General features: G+C 40.2%; 1 protein-coding gene across 1 annotated transcript; it reads left to right on the top strand.

Annotated features, from left to right (window-relative positions):
- Positions 1-9,481: 9,481 nt before the first annotated feature.
- On the top strand, positions 9,482-16,094 carry unm_hu7912 (un-named hu7912; the record flags this gene model as incomplete). Its single annotated transcript, XM_083674224.1, has 2 exons — positions 9,482-9,527; positions 12,813-16,094. The coding sequence occupies exon 2, from the start codon at positions 12,867-12,869 to the stop codon at positions 16,092-16,094; it is 3,228 nt and encodes a 1,075-aa protein (XP_083530350.1). The 5' UTR covers positions 9,482-9,527; positions 12,813-12,866.
- Between the last annotated feature and the right edge of the window lie 6,491 nt (positions 16,095-22,585).

The following is a 22,585-nucleotide window of genomic DNA, read 5'->3' as shown; positions in this document are numbered from 1 at the left end:
TCCCTATCATGGACACTGATGTACATTGATGAAAAAAATGCACAGATAAAATATCCACTGCCTATTCAATTAAGACCACAAATAGAGTATGTTACAGCTACATTTGTAGATGTCTGTCTGAAACATTCCCTGCCACCTTCAAGTTCTAAATGATTCCAACACATACACATACACACGTACACGTGTGCGCACGCACACACGCACGCACACACACACACACACAAACAATACTGTACACTTGATGTTGCATGTGCTGTGGTTGAATTTCTGAAAAAAAGTAAGGGAGAGGATTCCTTCCCTATCTCACATCAGTCCCTTCTGAAATTGTGTTATTATATGAATGGGACATTTCATTTCACTAGATGACTTGTGAAGTGAAATCTAACTGTTTGTAATTATTGGGAGATTTACTTTGTCCTCATTTGATCTTTTTGAATGTTTTTGCTGTATCACAACAGTGGGAACGACACAGTACACTGACAATCTATCTGAGGAAATTACAGAAAATATATAAATATATGAATCTCAAGATTTGGCTTACAGTTGTTTGTTGTGACTGTAAAATCTTAGTGACAACTTTATTACTGGAAAGCTTTGGTCAGACCTGAAATTAATCTTCATGAAATTAAACTCAGCACACTGTTGTTCTCACGAACTCAGTCCAGTGTTAAGCCAATGCTAGCTGTTTCAGCTGTCCAAAGCTGTCTAGTGATATTGTTTTAGCTGCATGTCAACAAAGGAGACAATGGTTGCAATTTCAACCACTCACATTGGCGCTTGTAACCGTATCGTCACACGTAGTTGAAGTCGTTAGCGTAGTAAAGTATGTGTTGTTTTTGTGAGAATGCCGTTGCTGCCTCCCTTTCCCTTCCTCTGTTACATATTAAGAACATCCCTATAGCTCTACACCTGGAAAACATGCCTTACAAAGATAAAGAGTTCATTCAGATCTAATGGAGTTGTCTCAGGGATGTCCTGGTGATTGTGACATGCTCGTGTCTGGGGTCAGGTCTTCCGTTGCACTGTAATGAAGTTGATGATCTACTGCAAATGAAAGCAAAAGCACGTGTTTTTGTTGAGGTAGAATGTAATTGCCATTTGAAATGTATTTGCACAAGAAGTATAACAAAATCATACTTGAATAGGACATGAGATGTGTCAAGAGATATTTTGAGGTTTTATTGTCAGTTTGTCAGATTGCAAAGACACAGCAGCTCAGTGCTCTACACACACCAGCCATCAGGGCCTGGGCTGCTGCTGTCTCTATGAATGGGTGGTACAGTACAGGAGAGAGTCTCTGGGTGCTTGTCTGTCTCCTGGCCATCAGCATGTTCACTGCTTGTGAACAGGGGGCCTACTCCAAAGAATGCTCAGCCAAGGAATGTTCCATGGTTCATGTAGGCAATGCAAAATAAATGTACCGCTATGTCAACTGTATGATATATCGCTGCAATATACTTACAGTATGTATGATTTACGACTTGTAATTTTTCTTTTCCCCAAAACATCAATGATCCTTTGATCATGGTTCAGAAAAAAAAAAAAGATTCTTCCCTGAGGCCATACCTGAAGCCTTTTGTTTCCAAGGCACTGAAAATGTCTTCCAAAAAGAGTGCATTCCATCTCAACACTGATATCTGGCAATATTTTTTTTTTAACTAATTTGGAAAGTCTCAATCTCCCCGCAGAACCCCTGCGCTTTCTTTGCGCATCGGCCCTTTGTGTAGCCACAGTGACCCCTTGTGATAAGTGGTGCATTATGTGTAAAATGTTGTTCCGTAACTGTAAAACCAAATAGAGGTGTTGTACAGATAGTGACCTACGAATGATGCAGATTCGTCACGTTTTTTCCCTGCTGCTGGCTGTGCTTAATTGTGGATATTTTGTGTGTCTATCAATGAATACTTGTGCATCTTGGTTGATTGTTTTAGTCATTTCTCTTGGTTTTTTTTTTCTCTTTTTTTTTGAGTACTTTTGTTGTGGATTATGCCTTATTTCTACTGTTTCAAAAGCTTATTTTCTTTACATTTTTAACCTCAGTCTCTCTTCTCCGATTCATGATAACATATCTAGTTTTAAAGCATCCATGTCAGTTGATCCACCCTTTCATCATAAGACTCTGTTGAATAATATTTCAGCAAACAGATTTATAGGGCAGACTGTTGAAAGAACCAATCAGAGAAACTGTTACATTGACTGTGTAAAGACTCAATGGACAGTGGATTGACATGCATTAATATTGTTTCACTTGGCTCTCTGCTTGTAAAACAAAGTTGTCTGCCCTCTGTCAGAGGACACCTTTATATTTGGCATGACAGACACCCTCCTGAAATTTTAGGTTGGGCTGAAGTTGTGGTATAAGCCATTTGTTATCTAGATTATTCCTATTTTGATATTCATAGAAATGTATGTGCTGACATGTTACAGTACATGTTTCTTTTTAACCGTTTACATTATTTCTAACTGATCTATTTGAATGTATGTTTACATTTTCTATTCCTTTTTTCTTTAGTAAAGTCATTTTCCTGTTTCCTATTGCAGAGTTACGTATTTTAATTTTAGAAAGGTTTTATCTGTTATCTACACTATGAATTTCTGTGAAATTGATTGTCAATTGATGCCTGCCAGATGTATAAGACAAGAAATATATGTATTCGACAATAAACTACAATTTTAAGATCAAAAGGAAATATATAATTATATATTGTAAATCATGGTGGAGTATTAAATTCAATGTAAAAAAAATATATTTGATGTTATTTGCAATGTAGCTGAATAATTATGTGAAAACAACTATGCTACTAAAATGCGCACATATTCAATAAAGTCTATGACCTATAATGACAGTGATAAACCAATGTCTGTCTTCTATTCATTATTATAATCACTGTATCATTGAACTGTAACTGGAGTTGCTATCCAGTATTGACAGCATGACCAGGAAATTGTGTAAGACTGTCAATAGCCAATGGTGCAGTCATTCCCGCGAGCTCATCCACAGCTCATCGGTCTTGACTCATCAGTCTTGGTGAAACCGGTGGTGAAACCGGTGTCCTAACCTGATGTATTGATGTACACACAATGGGTTTATTTCTATCAACATGGCCACAAGATGGTGCAGGACTGCAGTTTGACCAACCAGTTAGTTGGAAGCCCAGAGGCCACTGTACCTTTACTGATAGTATTACAATTCCTATCATTTTGTTACTGTATAATGAATACTGCTCATTATGGTAGTAGCCATTATAGTGGCTACCTGTCAGTGTATACACTGGTGCATAGTACTGTAATTTACATGGAATTATTATGGAATTACATACATACAATTGTATGTCACTTTGTGTAATGTATTGTATAACTGGGCATAAATTGTGGTTTCTTCGATAGCTCTGAACATCCAGAAGATATGTGCATTATGAGACCACAGATGTGTGTCACCATAGCTACACTAAACTTGAGCTGCATAGACTAGAATAGCCACATAGTAGATGTAGATAAATGAAGCTGAGTGGCAACAAAAGAATATTTAACTTCTTACATTCATGGAAGTGGTATGAAGTGACAGCATCTGGTGAGCAGGATTTAGCACCAGTAAATTACCTAATTATTACTCAGAGCCAGTCTGAAAACCCACACAAAGCCTTACGTTAGAATGATCCTATTAATTAAAACTGAGCTGGCATGAATATCCTTGATAAAGCAGATCATGGTTAACCAACCATTTTCTGCTGTACAACAAATGGTTGAAACAACTGTATTGTGTTCCACTTGCCTTCTTGATTATGCATTAGAATGGACTTGTGAATTAGACTTGTGAATACTGCCAGCTGCAATTGACAAGTGAAGTCAAAAGAAAATAGAATTGCATGGCTGAAACTTTTGTACCATACAATGACAGCATCTACCCCATCGAGCCAAAGAGATACAAATAAGGTTGTTATTCATGCTCCTCCACTGGTATCTTTTTATTGGACAGAAGAATTGCTTCATATCAAATTTGTTGTCCATTTCCCTTGGACTGCAATTGATTCAGATGTGGTTTTTTTGTGATAATATGACTAAAACAAGAGAACCATTATTGGTTTTGGATCATAATATCTTTGTGTTAGCAATAGCATGTAGTGATTAAAACATTCCAAAGATATAGCCAAACTTTGACTCTGTTGCATATTGTCTTGATGCCTCTAGCTCAGAAGCTGCTGAACTCCATAGTTGGAGCATGCAGGGTTAGAGAGAGAGTTCGATTTTAATTACAGAATGGATCAATTTCTGTTTCCCTTGAAAGTTTTCATTACACACAAGAGTGTCTGGAGTGCAAAATCTAATTTGCGCAGGACATTACATAGCTTATAAATATAACTTATTCTAAATGGTCAGACTGGTTTTTAAAGCTGTCTGGCTTAATTTCTTTAGCCAGAGGGCTGTGGTTCTCAACGATAAATCTTACTAAATATCTGATGACCTATAGAGACCTTCATCTTGACAGCAATGAGGTGATTTCATGTTGTACAAGTACTTGCAGGAAATGAGTCTCTGCTCTCAAGGCATACAAATGGCTTTAGCATCGTTTACTCTTTGCACTGTGCTTCTCGACTTGACAGTACATGACATGGGTATCAAACTGACATATTGATGCATAGCAGATGGTGAGTGACAGTGACATATGAGAGGTTTTCAATGTTATCAGCAGGTCAAATACTGCAGGGCGATGTGTCAATGTGACAAAATAATGCACATTTGAGCTCTAACCGTCTGTTATGAAGCATCAGCAATAACACCAAACCTATTCAAAATGATCTATGGAAACAAGCTCATGTAGCTAGCCAGCATCAAGGAGAAATGTTCGTAATGAGGTCAGTTCTCATTATCTTGGTGGATATGAATAAAGCATTTGGGCATCACTCTGATAACAGGAGCCTTGCTTTGTCACAGGCATGGAGAAGACTCATTTACTGAGCAGAGATATTTCTAGAGATGACCCAGTTTCAGTCCTGAGACGCCATGAGCACAGGTGCGTCTGTGACTGGCACTGATACTCAGAGAGGAATTAGAGGGATTCTCAACAATAGTTTGGGAAATGGCAAACTAAACAACAGAGATGATCTGACATAGAAAACATCAAAAGGTTTTTCATAGATTTTTCTTCATGTCCATATATTTACAGAGTTCTAATAATACAGTATGTGTCATTCAGGACAGACAGGACATGGGACTCCAGTGTTGGCTTAATCATACAGTGTTAACCACTGCGGCTCTGTTTACTCTGTTGCGGCGGTAAAATGCCCTGAAGCTAAATGAGGGGGATTAGATAATATCCTGCAACAGAGAGCAATTACATATTTAGCCATGTGAAAAAGAAAGCAGTTAATCAAATTAATTGTGACTGCTTTTTACATACTTCAGCTCTGTAGGCCTATTGGCTAGCACCCTTTGTTGGGATAGTTTTCAATACTGACGTTGTCCCATTGTGGAAGCGAGGGAGTAATTAGAAAGACCTCATTTATTCTATTCAACTTGAGCACTGAAGATTTGTTGTCTGTTGCATTTTGAATAATATGGCGTTCTCAACAGGGGACCATGAATGACCTTGCATTGATAACCATACTTCAACAATACATCTATAAATGAACTAATGATGTCTATGAATATAGATCAATCTATAACATCCTAAAAGCTCTGAATACAGTTACTGTACATGGAACTACAGTACATTATACATAACAATACATTTCTCTGTGCCTCTGAATCTCTGAGGGTTAGAAATGGCCAACTTTCGATCATTTCTCTTCTGCAATAGGAAGCACACAGCACAAAACCAGGCACATTCATATCGGAGAATGTTTTTGCATATTAATTTACAAAGCAATACCAAAAATGTCCCCTTGCTAATTTCTGGAGAGGAAAGTTACTGGTTAAATGCCAGTGGTGCTCTTCAAATTAGCGTATGGGTCATGTTTGCATACATGGTCTAAGCCCACTGAGTCTCTCCCTAGCCAAGATGACAGATGATAAAGGATGGGAGACTGCAGATTGTGGCACAGATTTAATTAAGCTGCTCCCTGGGGTCTCTGGAGACTCAGAAGACTTGGAGACAATAGTTTGTGTTTGCTGAATGCAGTGACATATAGTAGCTATGTCTATTCTTACAGTAGCCTACATGCTCTAAAGACTGCCTTGAGAATCTGCCCACCAGAGGCTACTTCCTCCTACACTATCCATTCTGTTTTCCTCTTACTGCTACCAAAAGGCTGCCAGGGGGAGTGTCCTTTATACCTTGTGTTTACATAACAATAATATATCTCAATTTCACTGCACAGAATCCTGCCTAATAGAAACCCATCACAGATCACTTTTGATAACATGGATTGAATTGATAAAGTTAGTGCAATTCCCACTGCACTCAAAAATCTGGTATACTTTACCCCCTGGATGTAATCAACTACAGTGCACTCACGGACTGTTACATATTTACAAGCAATCTTCGCCTCCGTTCATCTAAGCCTCATGAAGTAGATTTTATGGTCTCTATGGACGGCTCCCATCAGCACTTTACTTCATTCCCTTTGAAATCAATTCAGCCCTTTTTGCTCCTACTCAGTATGGGTTACCATGGATACTGCTCCCGACTGTCTTTTCATGAATTTGTTTATGAATGTACTGCTTAGTGTGGTATGGCATATATTTTCCAACAAAACACATATAGGCCTGCGTTATTATAGAATATTACTAATGTTCAATTATACATTTAGGGTATTGTGTATATTCAAAACCACTCAGGTTGTCCATATAACAATGCAAAAGATAAGACCATCTCTGCTTGACTAAATCCCTTTTTAAAAATAGAATAATCTACAAGTATCAGCCGTTTTAATTCCCCATGAAAATGAATGATGAGAACAGAAAAGAGAAAGAACTCAGATAAAGCTCAGGGGACCTCTCCCTTTATACTGTTGTTCACTCATGTAAAAGCCCAACCATCCTCTCTGTCTACGAGCCAACCCAATCTGCCATGACTCTTCTCCAGGCCTGAGCGAAGGTGTGCCAGGGTGAAGGCTTCAGCTCCCTGTTGGTTTGGAGCCTCCAAAAAACTCCTCTCCACTGTCTAAATCCTCCCACCATAATCATGGACATGTGAGCCCAGAGGCTGCTGGTGCCCCATTGCAGGCCGGTTGCAAAGGTATCGTTGGGCTATGGAAGTAGATATACAGTATGGGCCTTTGAGAATATTGAACAGTTTAGTTCAATGTTAAAGTTGTTGACATCTTAATCTAGCTTTAGCAATGGAATTAAGGAAAGACTGGCTGGATCTCCAAAGGATTCCTCTGATTCACTGCACTGTTTCAATGACTCATATTCCCAGTATCTAAGCCTAAAACGCCACAAGTTCAGAGCACCTGCATATTTTATAATGAACTTCCAGGGACTGTAAGAACTCTTAGAACCTCCCATATATCAAAACCATATCTTCAGGAGGTCTAAGTCTGGATATGTACTGTAAAATATTCACCACCAAAGGAAGCTCAGACAACATCCTTAGATTCCCTTGAGAGTTTTCCCTTGAAACATTAAAACTGAATTTGTTTTGCACAACCACATAAGCTTGGCATATAAGCTTGACATCCCCATCTAATGTATTTTCACTGTTTCTTCCTTTTTTATTTTGTACCGTACATAAGGGTGAATGGTTTTGCTTTTAATGAGGCTGCTACATTTTGCTCTTCTTGGCTGGTGATATGAAAGAAGGGTAAGAAATGGGTCTGAAAGCATATGACAGCTGCACTCAATCTCTTATATAATTTCCCCTGTGGAGGACACAGAAAAGACCTTCTCTGAAACACAGAATTATGCAACATACTGTATTGAGGGCTTGCCCATGCAACCGAAAGAAGGCAATATATCAATTACTAACCCTAAGACAGTACTGTGAAGTATGGAAAGCAGTAGCAAAGTCAAAACCCAAAGGAACCCTGTTTATGAACACTGCATAGTCAAATCTCTGTTCAATTTCTTGTTGCTACTATCTGGCTGATTGATCCCTTTGAGAAGGGGCTTCTAATCAACACAAGGGCATTGATTTCCTCCCTCAAGAGCCTTTGGTGTGCCTGAGACACCTGCTATCACCCAGCTGACAGATACTAATGCCTTCTAACAAACAGCTGACAGTAACTGATGCCAGTGCATTGCCTCTGCTGGTGAGAGTGAGTCACAAACACTCAGATACTGTAGATCCCACTGGATGCTAACACCTCACAGAGTGAGATCCTCAGTGCTGTCATTGTGATTCATATCTGATACACGTAGGATGACACAGATGGAGGACTCGATCTTACCAATGTTGCTTTGCTCTGCCAAAGAGATAATATTTTATGCAAGTGAAAAAAAATATGTATATAGTATATGGCAAGTATAGTGCTCTCTAACGCTATTGGAGATAAGTTTTGTGCTGTATGTTACGAGCCCAGAGTAGAAGAAGTCTCTTTGTCTCCTCTTCCAAAATGGGAGCAATTACAAGTAAATATAATTTCCATCTTCAGCTTATGAGCACTGTCTGTAGTGGTTTCTCTCCTCTGTAAGACTGCTTTAGTAAGCAGTTTTACTGCAGCAGTCACATGCTTTGGGGTCCACTGCCTGCTGTCACCATCATCAATTCAAGTAATGGAGACATGGTGTCTAGATGAGATTTAGAACCAGGTGTGTGGAGGGCAGCCATTACCCCCTACTGATGAGAGGTCATTTCCTGTGCTGCCGTTGTTATTCACTTCACTGAAGCACCCCAAATTACTTTGATATCAGTTTGATCTTTCATCATCTGTAAAGACAGTTGCGAAAGAGAACATTGCTTAGGAAGCTCTAGGAGCAGGAGACATGTAGGGGATACAGCGAGTATGAGGTGATGGTACAGTGTGAACAGTGGGGAGCTTTTTAGGTGTGAATTTGAAAATGCTGACATGCACAGGAAACCCAACAGCCCATGTCAGTAGTTTGTGAGTTCAGGTAGTCTAAATTGTAATAATAAATGGAACAAATCAGTTACTAGGCCCTATGCCTGCTTTCATTCATGATGTATCTAAGCAATAAAATAATAGATTCCCCTAATGGACATCAACAATAAGTTTGACAAGCAATACATGTTTCGGTGTCTGTAGGCCACTTATTGCATATTTTTCGTTTGAACACGAATTGGAAACACGGATAGGATCAGGATAGAAATATGCCACTCACGTGCACTGACACACTCATAAACGCGAACAACCAGAACGCAGATACACACGCACGCGCGGATAACATTGCACGCCCACAAGCGCAGGCTCAGACACACCCCCTTTTTGCTTAGAATGTTTCAGAAAGCAATGAGCGCACTGAATCAGTGCCGAGTGATGTGGACAACATGTAGCACTGGACGTTTAGATGACTTGATAGTTAAAATGACCAAACAGCAGGTGCGGTGAACAAAACCTGCATCGTAGCCGACAGAGGCCATGGATTGATCATGCACAGATGATGCGACCGATTCACTGACAAGAAGGGTAAGATCGACTTTTATTTAACGATGGAACGAAATCACATTTTACAAAAGTTAACTCTTAATTTTCCTCTGGTTACGGCCACAACATGTTGGTATCTTTGAATCTGCGATCACCTCTTTCTATGATGTCATCGTTGCTGAAAGACATCAGGTCAGATACGAAGGATGCCAGAGCAGGGCCGTGCCGCATCAGTAAACGGGGACAACGTGTGCTTCAGATTTCTTCGTAGTGTGTCAAACTACCCTGCTTTTATAAAACTGCTTTATAATGCTAAGCCCTTTTCTGATCAAATCAGACCAGTCACATGAAAATTATTATTTTCACAGATCTTGTCTACGGTTGAATTGTCATTACATAAAACAACAATTTAAATTGTTTCAAGATATACGAGATGAGATTAATCAAGAATAGGCAATAATAGACTGGTGTACCTCTGCTGCGCATAGCCCTTCGAAAACTACTGTGTGAGTGTTTCAGTGTGTGCTGTATCTAGGCGACAGGCAGGCATGTGGCATGTGAGCAGGCTATTTACAAAAATAAAGTGAAAGTGGCCCTTCTTTGGAAGCACTTTTGGGCTTGGCAAAATCATGTTTCCATCATCTCCTACACCAAACTGTACTATAGACGAGGCTAATGTATTCAGAATGACATGCACAAGCCACACACACAATATATATTGTTCTGCATTCTCAACTATATTGTTCTGCATTCTCTCCTACTTTAGTCTGTAGGCAACTGTTGAAGGACTTCATCAGGTCAGATGATGTAGAAACAGAAGGCTTACAGCCTAATGTTAATTTTGATGTTAGATAGCCCTATCTGGATTTCAGCAGCATTCCTTGTGAGTATATGTTTGTCATTATGGGGTGCTAGATGATAACCAAACAAAACATACTGGGCCCACATACAGCCACAGCATGTAGGGATATTCATATGGGGCAGCTCCCCAAAAGGTCAAGAAAGCAACAATAATTAGCTTAATAATTAGAGCAAATCAGATGCCATGTTTTGAGGGGCCATGGCATGATAAAGGGGGGAAAGATAAAGGAGTAAAGAGGGAATGACACACACACACACACACACACACACACACACACACACACACACACACACACACACACACACACACACACACACACACACACACACACACACTCACACACACTCTTGATGTTGCAATACAAGGATGTGGCATCACTAGGATATGGAGGATCTGGAGGTGTGACTACATTTCAGAGACCGATTTTTAAGATATTCATCTGAAGTTTAATGTTGACTTCAGTGTCACTGTCAGTACTGATTTTTGGGATTTTTTTCCTTGATATTTTAGGACAATGGCTGACACAGCTATCCGATTTATTAGAGAATATTCATGCTTCAGTGGCATTTTCAGTGGTGACAATCAATTAGTTATCTAGACAGTGACCAAAGTCAATGAAAAATAAATACCCATGATTAAAGACATTTATCTTGTCATAGACAATTCGTATATGCTTTATTTTATAGTCTGTTATTTATTTACTGGGAAATTGTAATGTAAAACTGTAATAACATGATAATAACATGATCATTATTCTATAAAGGCCCATTTGGGATTTCTTAAAACAAGCATCATTGCCATCTGGTATCAGGTTGTTACCAGTTATTATGGTGAATGGTTGCTCTTATGCCAATGAGTTTAATTTGAATTACATTTTTGAAAACAATTGTTTATAAGATTTATCAGTGAGAGTTATATTAAAGTATGTGATTGTATCCATAGATTGGTAAGGTTAGGATGGTTGTGTGTGGATTTGATATTTAGGCGTGTTGTGGAGACATGACAGGGGAGATGGTTGGTCAGTCCTCTCTCCTCAGGAACAGATGGTATCTCAGGGTTAGCTCATGGGTGAGAGCCAATAAGCCTCTCTGTTTGTCTCTCTGTCATGAGCATATGCCCTAAATGTCAAACATGCATGTCTGAAACAGTTTAAGGCATCTATTTTCAAAAATATGCAGGTTAATGTTAATAAATGTTTGTAACATTTGAAACAGTGTTCTTCACATACCCCATACTCTTAGTTATGAACAAATATACTGTATGTCTATGGGTCTTCATAGTAGTTCAGAGGAACAGTAGGCAATTATACCTCTTTGTGTATGATACTGTTTTATTAAGACATGAATGGCCCAAGCAGGAAACCAATGAAATGCCCTGTCTGTTCTGCAAGCCATTATTTTCTCTGTATACAAGTGAATAATAACATCATGTAATATAATGGATCTATTATGTTTTTTTTTCCAAATCACGTTATTGTGTGAAACAATGAGGCACTGACCCTAGGCCTTAAAGCAAGAATAGACAGTAATTAATTGAAAGGGACCCACTGTATTTACTTATTCACTCAGAAGTTGCAAAAGATAATACAAATATTAGCTATCTAGTGTTTAGTGGTTGTTTGCAGAGTAATTCATTACACATGACTGTATAACCCATAGTTAGTGTTTGCATTAGTAGACTGGGGTATGCAATGTTCTATCACAAAGATATTTTAGATGTTAATTGAAGTAGTAATTGGTTAATTCCTCTATGACATGCAGTATTTTACTTGAGGGAAATGTCCTCAGCTGATTTAGTTACTTCTGCTCTCTTTAATATTCTCTTCCTTTCTATCCCACAATACAGTAGATGGGCTACTGTCTTTTGTATTTTGTGTTTCTCAAGCGATGGTCTTGTGCAGGAGAAACATTATAGATTTAGAGAAGCATCTTGCCAATCTTACTGTATGATTGAGAGGCAGAACATCTTAATTCCCTCCTCTCCTAAAATTAGAAACTTTTGCAGAGATTCGAGATTTTAATCAAGACCTTGATGGTTTGCAACCTACTTACAGCAAAGCACATCATTGAATGTTATAATTTAGTTTTTCATCTGTTTTTTATTCTAGCAGATTAGGACCACAAACTTAAATGATTTGGAAGATGTGAACCTTTCATGTAGCTACAACTCACTTTCATCACATCTGACCATGATTTAAAGTATTGACTATTATTATACAAAACATTTATCTTGGTAGTCTCTATTTCAACACCAAAACAAAACCTTCACAGGTAACACTTTACATGAAGGTACTGTATCCTCTGTATGGTTTGTGAAATGTTTATAGTAAGTTAATAGACAGTTTACTTTTAGTTTATTGATAGTCTTTGCATCAGTTTTAAATAGTTGTAACAGGTTACCCCTTTACATTAAAAATAAAATGTATTGTGTTTATGGATCTAAAATGCATATATTTCTTTCCTCAGGTTGTATTGATCTTGAATCAATCTGAATGGGGGAGCTAGAGGAGTTCCTCTAAGATGACACGCACAGATCCCCCTGATATACTGGTATCCACTCTGTATCGGAACATTAAACTAAACCCCATCACTGGGCACTCCATTTCTCTCAGCTCCCGCCAACAATGTGACACGCAAATGATTGATAAACCGGAAACCATCAATAAAAGACACTGCCGTAGCTTTGACTTCATTGAGTCATTGGACGATCCACAGTCCTTTTCTGTCTCAATGGAGTACCCTTACAAGAGAGCTGAACATCATACAGTGAACAAAGATGTGGAGTGGAATGGCCTTGATCGGCCAGGACACCTGCGCTTCTCTTCACCTGACCTGTTCAACACTAGACAACCCCCACAGCATGCCAACCCAGACAAAACCAGCCAGGCCACAAGGTCACTTACAAAGAAGAAGACTAGATCCAAAAGTGCCCCCAGAGTCAAGACCACCCTCACCCCAGTGCCCATTACAGTCTCCCCACCAGCAACCAGGAGGGGAAGAGACACACCACAGGCTGTATCAGACCCTCTAAGAACATCTGAAACACAGCGGGAGTCCTACCCCTCTAACCGGGCTTTTTTGAATGAGGTCCACCCTATCAAACTGCAACCACACTCTCCCCTCTACGTCTCCGACTGTTTTGAGGAGAGCAAGCAAGAGCAGCCAGCCATCACTCCTCATGTCAGGTGCCGTGTGGATATCAAGCCAGATGCTTCTGTTCTGCAGCACACAGCCAGGAGGGCTACCAGCATGAGGACTGAGCATCCATGGCAGAGATACTCCCACTCTAGTAGTAGCAGAGGGCTGTATGTACCACGACAGATAGCCCTCTCACAAACACCCACACCAAGCGAATGTTACAGTGGGGATTTTAGACAAGGGTATCAGTACACTGCCTGCATGCCTCCCAGCTACATTCAGCCTGTAGACATGCAGAGGATGCCCTCCCCTACAATGCCAAGGGAATATCTGGGAAGGGAGCAAAGGGCTTATTCAAACCCTAATATACCCACAAAGTTCTTTTACACTGAGGATCCGGTTAGGTACCCTGTCCACCCCCCTGCTAGAGCCTACTATCAGGATGATCAATCTAGTCTCACCAGCCAAGGTAGTACTCTGAATAGTCAGTATGTGCAGGATCCACGGACCCGCTGGGTTCACACCCTTCCTGTGCGGCCATATTACACAGAACACATGACCAGCAGAGACCCTATGCAGGCTGTCTACACCAGACCTTACTCGACAACTGAGGCAGGGCCATACTTCACTCCAACACCACAGGCAAGATCATACTATGGGGAGGATCCCAGAGCATATCCCTGTCAGTCAAATGCTTCCAGGATGTTCTACACCAAGCCTCTCACCGCACACGCAGAGCAATATATTCCACTGAGGTCGTACAACACTGAGGGTCGTCAACGCCCCCGAATGTCCCAGGCTTATACAGATGACTGGTATCGTTCAAGTATATCTGGATACTCTAACCACTCCTCTCAGCTAACACCACAGAGAGTTAGACAAGAGCCCATCATGCCCCCCTGGTTTGCAAACAGTTATGTGGAGCCAACCAGATTGGGAGCAGAAGTCAGAAACCACTCTAAATCTTGGGACAATATTCTTTATCCACGTCATGACAGGGAGCAAGCAGTTTCACGTGGACGCAGCTATGATAACCTGTTTTACCAGGGAAGGCATGCTCTGGCCCCTGAGGAAACAACACAGCCAGTTATACTGAACCTCTCAAGTTCACCAAGGCGCTATGCTGCCCTGTCCCTCTCTGAAAACTCCTTAGAGAAAGGCCCAAACAACCCTGGAAGAAGCAGTAAGGGCGGGCTATGGTTTGTAACCCCTGAGATTACTATAACAGACAATGACATACGTGCACGCAACCACAAACAGAAAGATATGCACTCAGTCAGCTGGGACGCACTGGATTGTGAAAAGACACCAACTCCAAGTAATCTGCATCAAGAGCAGCCATCTGACTCAGCAGAAATGACCAAAGACAGGAAGCATAATAATTACTCCCTGCAACAGAGTCTCGAGCAACTGGACGAGTTGCTAGCAGACCTTGTCATTGATTACAAACCTCCAACCAGCCGCAGGCAAAGTGAAGATTTGTTGGACCAACTGAAGCAGTTGATCAATGAAGATGATGAAAAAGGAAAGAGAGCGTGTTCAGGTCTAGACAGTCTAAGACCTCTGAACACACCTCTCAACTCCACAAAGACCAGCCCTGACACCATCAAAGACCCAGACAGTGGCTGTGATGCTTTACAGAGGAGTGCAGAGGAGTGCTCCCCAGACCACAGCACAGATGACGATGACACCATGATGTGTGCCAACAGGAAGTGCAAACGGACAGAGACACTGTTCAATGCCTGCCTTTACTTCAAATCCTGTCATAGCTGCTATACTTTCTATTGCTCCCGGAACTGCCGTCGTGACGACTGGGACTCCCATAAAGAGAACTGTCTGTATGGGCGCATCAGCAGTGTGTGCAGGCACATTCTTAAGTACTGCAGAGAGAATTCAGAGATTCATAAAGCCTTCTCCCGCATTGCTAAATCGGGCTACCTCTCCAGAGGGAGAGGTGTCCTCTTCCTGGGTTTCGCTAACCCAGGGACAGCTGACAACTTCCTGCAGGTTGGGCTTGAAAGCCTCCTAATGTCTCCCACCTATTTGTCTCTTAGAGAGCTGGATGGCTTCAAGGACAACCTTGGGGAATACTGTAAGGAACTGCAGCAGGCTGGCAATGAGTATGACCCCAGTGAATGTTACCTATTGAATGTATCCATCGCTGTTGGTGAACTAGTGCCTAACAGACCCTCACCAAGAGTCCAAGCACCAACAGTCAGAAAATATGCAAAGGTGTCCTTGGCGTCCTCAAGCCCAGATAAGAAGGTCTTCAAGAAGGAGAGTGACATGGAAACACTCATTCTCACCCCACCTCCAGGCACACCTGACATTGACAAAGAGGGAGAGGAGGGTAGGAAAGCCAGAGAGATCTGCTTTATCAATATCCAACGTGAGCTCAGGACCAGGGGAGTCTTCCTTCGTCATGAGTATCCAAAAATATACCATCAGCTTTGTGAGTTTGTGGAGAGCAACAAGAGATTCACTCCCACTACTATTTACCCCATAGATAAGAGAACAGGGAAACAGTTCATGTGTATGATCATGGCTGCATCTGAGCCAAGAACACTGGACTGGGTCAGCACCCCCCATCTCCTGGATGATATTATATAGTATTGTTACTGTACACCTCTTATGTCACCTATGTGTACATGTACATAGATACAGTACATGTGATTTGACATATCTATGATTGTAGATACAGTACATACATGTATTTTACAACAGAAAGGAAGACATAAACGTTTGCTTATTCATCTCTAAGAATTTGACACAATTTAGAAATGCTTCATAGAAATAATGTGTAGAAAAGGTTTGACTGACATTTATGAAGCAACTTATAAGCAATGTTTTACTCTGCACGCACACACAGACACACACAGACACACACACACACACACACACACACACACACACACACACACACACACACACACACACACACACACACACACAAACTGTATTGTAACCCTCTTATCATTGTTGTTTTGTTGCTTTAGCCTTGTTTTGGTCCTGTTGCACAAATATTATTGATCTGCATGTAAATTGGACACAATTACAAGTCATTATCCAGTTTTTCCACAATGATGAGAAATATGATCATCATAGAAATCATCGAAACTGGAGTAGTGTCCAGCACACATAATTCAGAATTATCTGGAAAAGGGTGCTGCTGTGGTAAACTAACTTTAACGTTTCAAAGTGTTTTGTTGTCATAATGTTCTACATCATATGTTGAAGCTTTTCACAGTGGCTTAAATATATTGAAGAATGGTTAAGTCTGGTTATGGTTATGTCTCCCTTTGTCCTTAAAATCATTCAAATATGAGATTATCACTTGAAATTGCTGTGCTGGGGTCTAAATCTGTTTTGGTTGTGATTGCTAACAGTATTACTTATTTGAAAGACCAACAGATGTTTGTATCTCCTTCAGTTTCCCTTGTTGATTTTCCTGTAGGCAATTGCAACCTCTTTCATCACTTTATGAGAATTTGAAATTCTGCACAGTAACTTGCTTTGTTTGATAGTGGCCTTCAGTAGAAAATGCATTTGACAGCAAGCAATGTGTGAATTTGTTTTGTAAGGCTTGACTCTTGATTCTGGTTAATTTACTTGACATTGCAAATGAAAAATTATTTTGCTTAAAGCATGTTATTTATATTCAGGTATTTTAATATTGATTATGCTGATGATACAACTAATAATAGTAATAATAAACTGACATTCAATGCTTGTTAGTATAATAGGTTTTAAGGTATATCTATTTAAGACTATTGAGTTGAGGAGATGTCTTCAGTACATTTATCTATGATAAAGATACGTTTGGTGAAGAAAATCCATGGCAGAGTAATTCATACTGGGAAATGTACACAAACATATGAATATGCAATAAAGATAAGAAATAAAAAGAGCAACCTTATCATTTAAACAGCAACATTTTGGTAATAACAATGTAGCATAATATGGAGCTTTGAGCTGCAAAGAGCTTATTTTGCACTAAAACATGGATTATCCTAAATAAGAATGTCTCCAAATGCATCTACAGCACTAAAGCAAGCATGTTATGCTCCCCACTGACAGAGCCTGATTAATCTAAGGTTGCTCTTTTACTTCATTTGTTTCCTTGTGCAAGATGTCACCCAGTTTTCTATTTTGTGATGTTTATAACCCTATATAATAAATGGAAAATAAAGACTGACCAATCTGTTTGTCTTTTTCTTCTGGAGTATACAGTGACATGGACAATGATCATGCAATGTGAATAGATAGAAGTTCACAACTCAAGTTTGAATAGGTAGCCACCAGAAAGGTGAAAATCGGTGAGTCCACTTCCCTAGAACACTGCTGGCTGTAAAAACATGTTTATATGCAAACCAAGTGTTGGGTAGGACACTCCATTTTAGGAAGCACTTTTTCCGGACCAAAACAGCATTCATAAATTAAATATTTCTTTCAAGGGATCTCATTCCCTGATTGCTACTGATTGAAATAGTAATTACAATCATTAGGAAGCTTTTAGAAAGCTTGAATGTTACATACTGGACCTTTAAGGACAGTTGATGACTGACAGACATTCACACAGCCTTCTCCAACCACTGCATACTGTATATTAAATTATACGCATTAATGACCAACCTCTGCAATGCAAGCCAGAAATAATGTACAACCAATAATGCAGACAAAGACAACACAGACTTGTTTAACGGTTAATCAATATTCTATGGCTATTTTTTATGTGTGACTCATCAGAAACAATACATACACTAACCAAACACTTTATTAGGAACACCTGTACACCTTCTCATGCTGGAGGTGGTGTAATGGTGTGGGGAATGTTTTTTTGGCACACTTTGGGCCCGTTAATACCAATCAATCATCGCTTGAATGCCACAGCCTATTTGAGTATTGTTACTGACCATGTGCATCCCTTCATGGACACAATTTACCCATCTTCTAATGGCTACTTCCAGCATGATAATGCACCATGTCACAAAGCAAAAGTAATCTGAAACTGGTTTCATGAACATGACAATGAGTTCAGTGTTCTTCAGTGGCCTTCCCAGTCACCGGATCTGAATCAAATAGAACACCTTTGGGATGCGGGAGAACGGGAGATTCACAGCTTGAAAGAGCACCTGAAAAATCTGCAGGAATTGTGTGATGCAATCATGTCATCATGGATTAGGATCTCAAAGGAATGTTTCCAACATCTTGTGGAATCAGTGCCACGAAGAATTGAGGCTGTTTTGAGAGCAAAGAGAGGCCCTACCCAGTATTAGTATAGTGTTCTTAATAAAGTATTCGGTGAGTGTATATATAGAGAAGTCATCACTTAGGACCAAAATACACTATTGTTTGTTATTATGTACAATACTAATACATTACAGCAAGACAAACTACTCTATCTTTGATACTTTTATATACACATTTTCTGTCTTTAAATGATGAAAAGAAACCCTCTGACGAGTCACACTGTTAAATGCAGAACTTGAGCACCACCTATCGATAAAATCTAGTCATTAGTCTAATAAAGACGCAAATCAGGGAAGTGAATTAGTAGATTTATTATTGGATTCTTTTTTTCAAAACCGCCAACAAAACATGCTAGGATTGTATTGCCAAAAAATTAAAAATGTGCCCTCCATAGCAAACATGATAACTCAGTGGTAGAGCATTTGACGGCAGATCAAGAGGTCCCTGGTTCAAATGCAGATGCCCTCTGACTTTAATTCATGACATCACTTTCATTTGTATCATCACAGCTATATGCCTTTGAATCAGCGATTTACATTATAGGCTTTAAAATATGCAGCTACAAATGGATCCACTGTTCATCTCAAATACCAAAGAAAAAAGGCTTCAACACCAATTTGCCAACTAAATATTTATTGTTACAAAACTCCTTTGTACACAGTATAAGGAGTTTCACAAACACAATCAAATCAAATCAGATCAAATTAAATTGGATTTGTCACATACATCGCATACACCCGTAATTAATATAGTGAAATGCTTTGGAATCTTACTCCTTACTCCTTGAACAGTCAACAATAATCAACAAATCAACAATTCAATATAATATCGCATAAAATAATGACAGTAGTTGTGCATACGGGTGTAGTGTTAGTAGCAGCAGTAATGACTAGAATAATAACAATAGTAGTACAATGTCAAGTGTATATAGCAGCAATAATTTACAGTAATAGAGCAAGGTGCCATGAATGTAGCAGCAATAATTTACAGTAATACTAAGGTGCCATGTATGTAATAGCAATAATTGTCAGATGTGCAAAGAGCAGTGTCCACTGATCAAGGGAGAGGGTGGGAAGTGTTGAGCTCAAGTTCCGTGAGGGGAGGGGAGTGGGGGGTAATGTCTGACCTGAGGTTAGGGTTAGGGTTAGTTCTGGCGGGGTGGAGGTAGTGACAGTTGAGCAGGGGGTCAATTGAGCAGTTATGGCCTGTTGGACCGGGTCTGGATGCTCCGGTACCTTTTGCCAGAAGGTAACAGAGAGAACAGGGCATGGCTGGGGTGGCTGGGGTCTCAGATGATCTGGTCACAGTGGAGGAGGTGATGCTGCCTACCTTCACCACCTGGGATCTACCCGTCAGAAAGTCCAGGATCCAGTTGCACAGGGAGGTGTTGAGACCCAGGTCCCTGAGCTTACTGACAAGCTTGGAGGGGACAATGGTGTTGAATGCTGAGCTGTAGTCATAAACAGCATTCTCACGTAGGTGTCCTTCTTGTCCAGGTGGGATAGGGCAGTATGCAGGGAATAGGCGATGGCATCATTTGTGGATCTATTGGGGTGGTATGCAAACTGAAGAAGATCCAGAGTGGCAGATAGTGATGAGTTGATGTGTGACCAGCCTCTCAAAGCACTTCATGATGACTGACGTGAGTGCAATGGGGGGTAGTCACACTAGCCCACACACATAGAAAGTGTGCACATAAACATAAACAGCTGCACACGTTCATGAGGAGAGGATACCGATCCCTTACCTTAACCACTCAAAGTTGATGTCTAAAGGCATGTTTTTTTTAGTGCTTTGTGAAGATGAGCCTTAATGGAGGCCTTGTACTATAATTATAGGGAATGCACGTTATAGGGAATGCACATGTTTCCAACTTGTCATGAATGCACCATAATCATCCACCTCTGTAGTCATAATGACGGAACATATTAGCAGCGCCCCCTGTTGGATTTGTTCAGCAGCACAGACTGATGGCATAAACAGGCTTGTCAAATGGAACTGTGGAAGGCAATAGATGAAGGTGATAAAATACAAGCAAGTCAATGTTTTGAATGCTTAAATTTTTTTTTTTTTTTTTTTATGGTGACATGTTTTGTTGATAGTTGAAGGCTCTTTGATGGCCTGTGAAAGAAAGTCATTTTTCAACACTGTTACTTCAGTAAACTGTATGTTACTGTAAATACTTTAAAGTTAAGGAATTTATCAGGCTTGTAGAAGAGAAGAGAGAAAACCTATTACTCAAATGAATACTGACTCTCGATTGGGAATGGCACAGGGCTGGGTGTCATCATTGATACATGGTCCAAAGGAATTGGCATCAAACCTGGGTGTGTTAGAAGGAGATCATCACACAGTTCTGAATGGCTAAGGCAGAATAGGAAGTTAGCCTGTTAAGGAGCCTGCTAACAAGCCTAATGTGACACACATAGGGGGGCATTGACAGGCATAACTTACTGATGGTTATCTGATGCCAACAAACAGATAGTTATTCAAAATGTTCTCTGATCACCAGCACATCAGGCTTGTAGCAGAGTGAAGAGAGGACATTAATAGTTGAAATCAATACTGAAATCAATACTGACCCCCAATAGGCAATGGGAGGGGTGCCATCAGGGCTGCCAGGTCCATTGTGCCCAGCAGTGGTCCCTGGCTTGGAGTTGTCAAAGTCCTCACACAGGGGTAGAGCAGGGTGGGATACTGACCCCCTGGACGTGCTGTTAGTAGGGAAAACAGGATCACATCATCATCATCATCATCCTCATCATCATCATCATCACAGTCATGATTGGCTGACGCATTATGAACAGTGTTGGGGAGTACTACTACATGTAGCTCAACTATTAGTTTCACTGCATTTGCTGTAGCTTGGTGGTAGTTAAACTAAATTCAAATCTTCGTAGTGTTTTCAGGAGTTAACTACTTTTTTGCCATGTAGCAGTGGAGTGAGCAACTGTCACTACTCACTACATATTCCCCCCAGAAATAGGAATTTAACTATTATTCCAGCCCTTGAACTTCAAATGTCCCTACTATTTATTCCCTCACTGCTTCCCATCTTCCCAAACTACTTTTTCAATGTAGCTTTAGTTTGACAAACTATATTTCTCTCAAGGGTAGCTCAACAGGTTTCCTTGTAAAGTAATTTTCAGAGTAGCTTCCCCAACACACTGATTATGAAGGCTGATTTATACCTCCAAAATGACTTCTGCCAACCTTATCATTGTGGACGCAGATAACAATTTGCATAGGGGTTTGCATGTATACCTTTTGAGGATATCTGCCTGTGTGTTTGAATTGATTTAGCCAAAACTGGAAATCCGTGCAGAGATTGACAGCGCAAACACTGTTTTGGGGATGTGTGTGGATCTCGTCCCATCCACAGATGTCCTCTATTGTCCAAGCGGACATGGAAGGTATAAATTAAGCTTGAAGCACAAATGTAGGCTACAGTCATATTCACCTGCTCTTCTGGAGTTCACTAGGGTTGGAGGATGAGGAGCACTGCAGTTTCCTAAACCACCTGGCTTGACCGCTATCAAGGGCACCATCTTCGGGGTTGCTGTTCTTGGAATAGCCGTTGTTGATGGAGCCATAGGAAGAAGTGGTGGAATTGGCTTGCTCTGTAAAAAATATCAACAAAATGTAAAAAACTATAATATGAGAGGGTCTGTCTTGGAGAAAACTCAGTTCATTGAGCTGAACAAGTAAAGACTGGATTAACAGAAATGCTCTCACAGTTTAAATGAACACAACATACAAATGTTACTACTGCTTTAGATATGACAGTTAAAAGTGAATACCTCGACCTGGGGCTTGCTTGTGTCCACCCATCTGTCCAAGATCTTATCAAA

Source organism: Argentina silus (genome assembly GCF_951799395.1).
Source record: "Argentina silus genome assembly, chromosome: 7".
Classification (NCBI taxonomy): domain Eukaryota; kingdom Metazoa; phylum Chordata; class Actinopteri; order Argentiniformes; family Argentinidae; genus Argentina; species Argentina silus.
The sequence above is the reverse complement of the archived record's forward strand: the minus strand, read 5'-3'. Positions and strand labels throughout refer to the sequence as shown.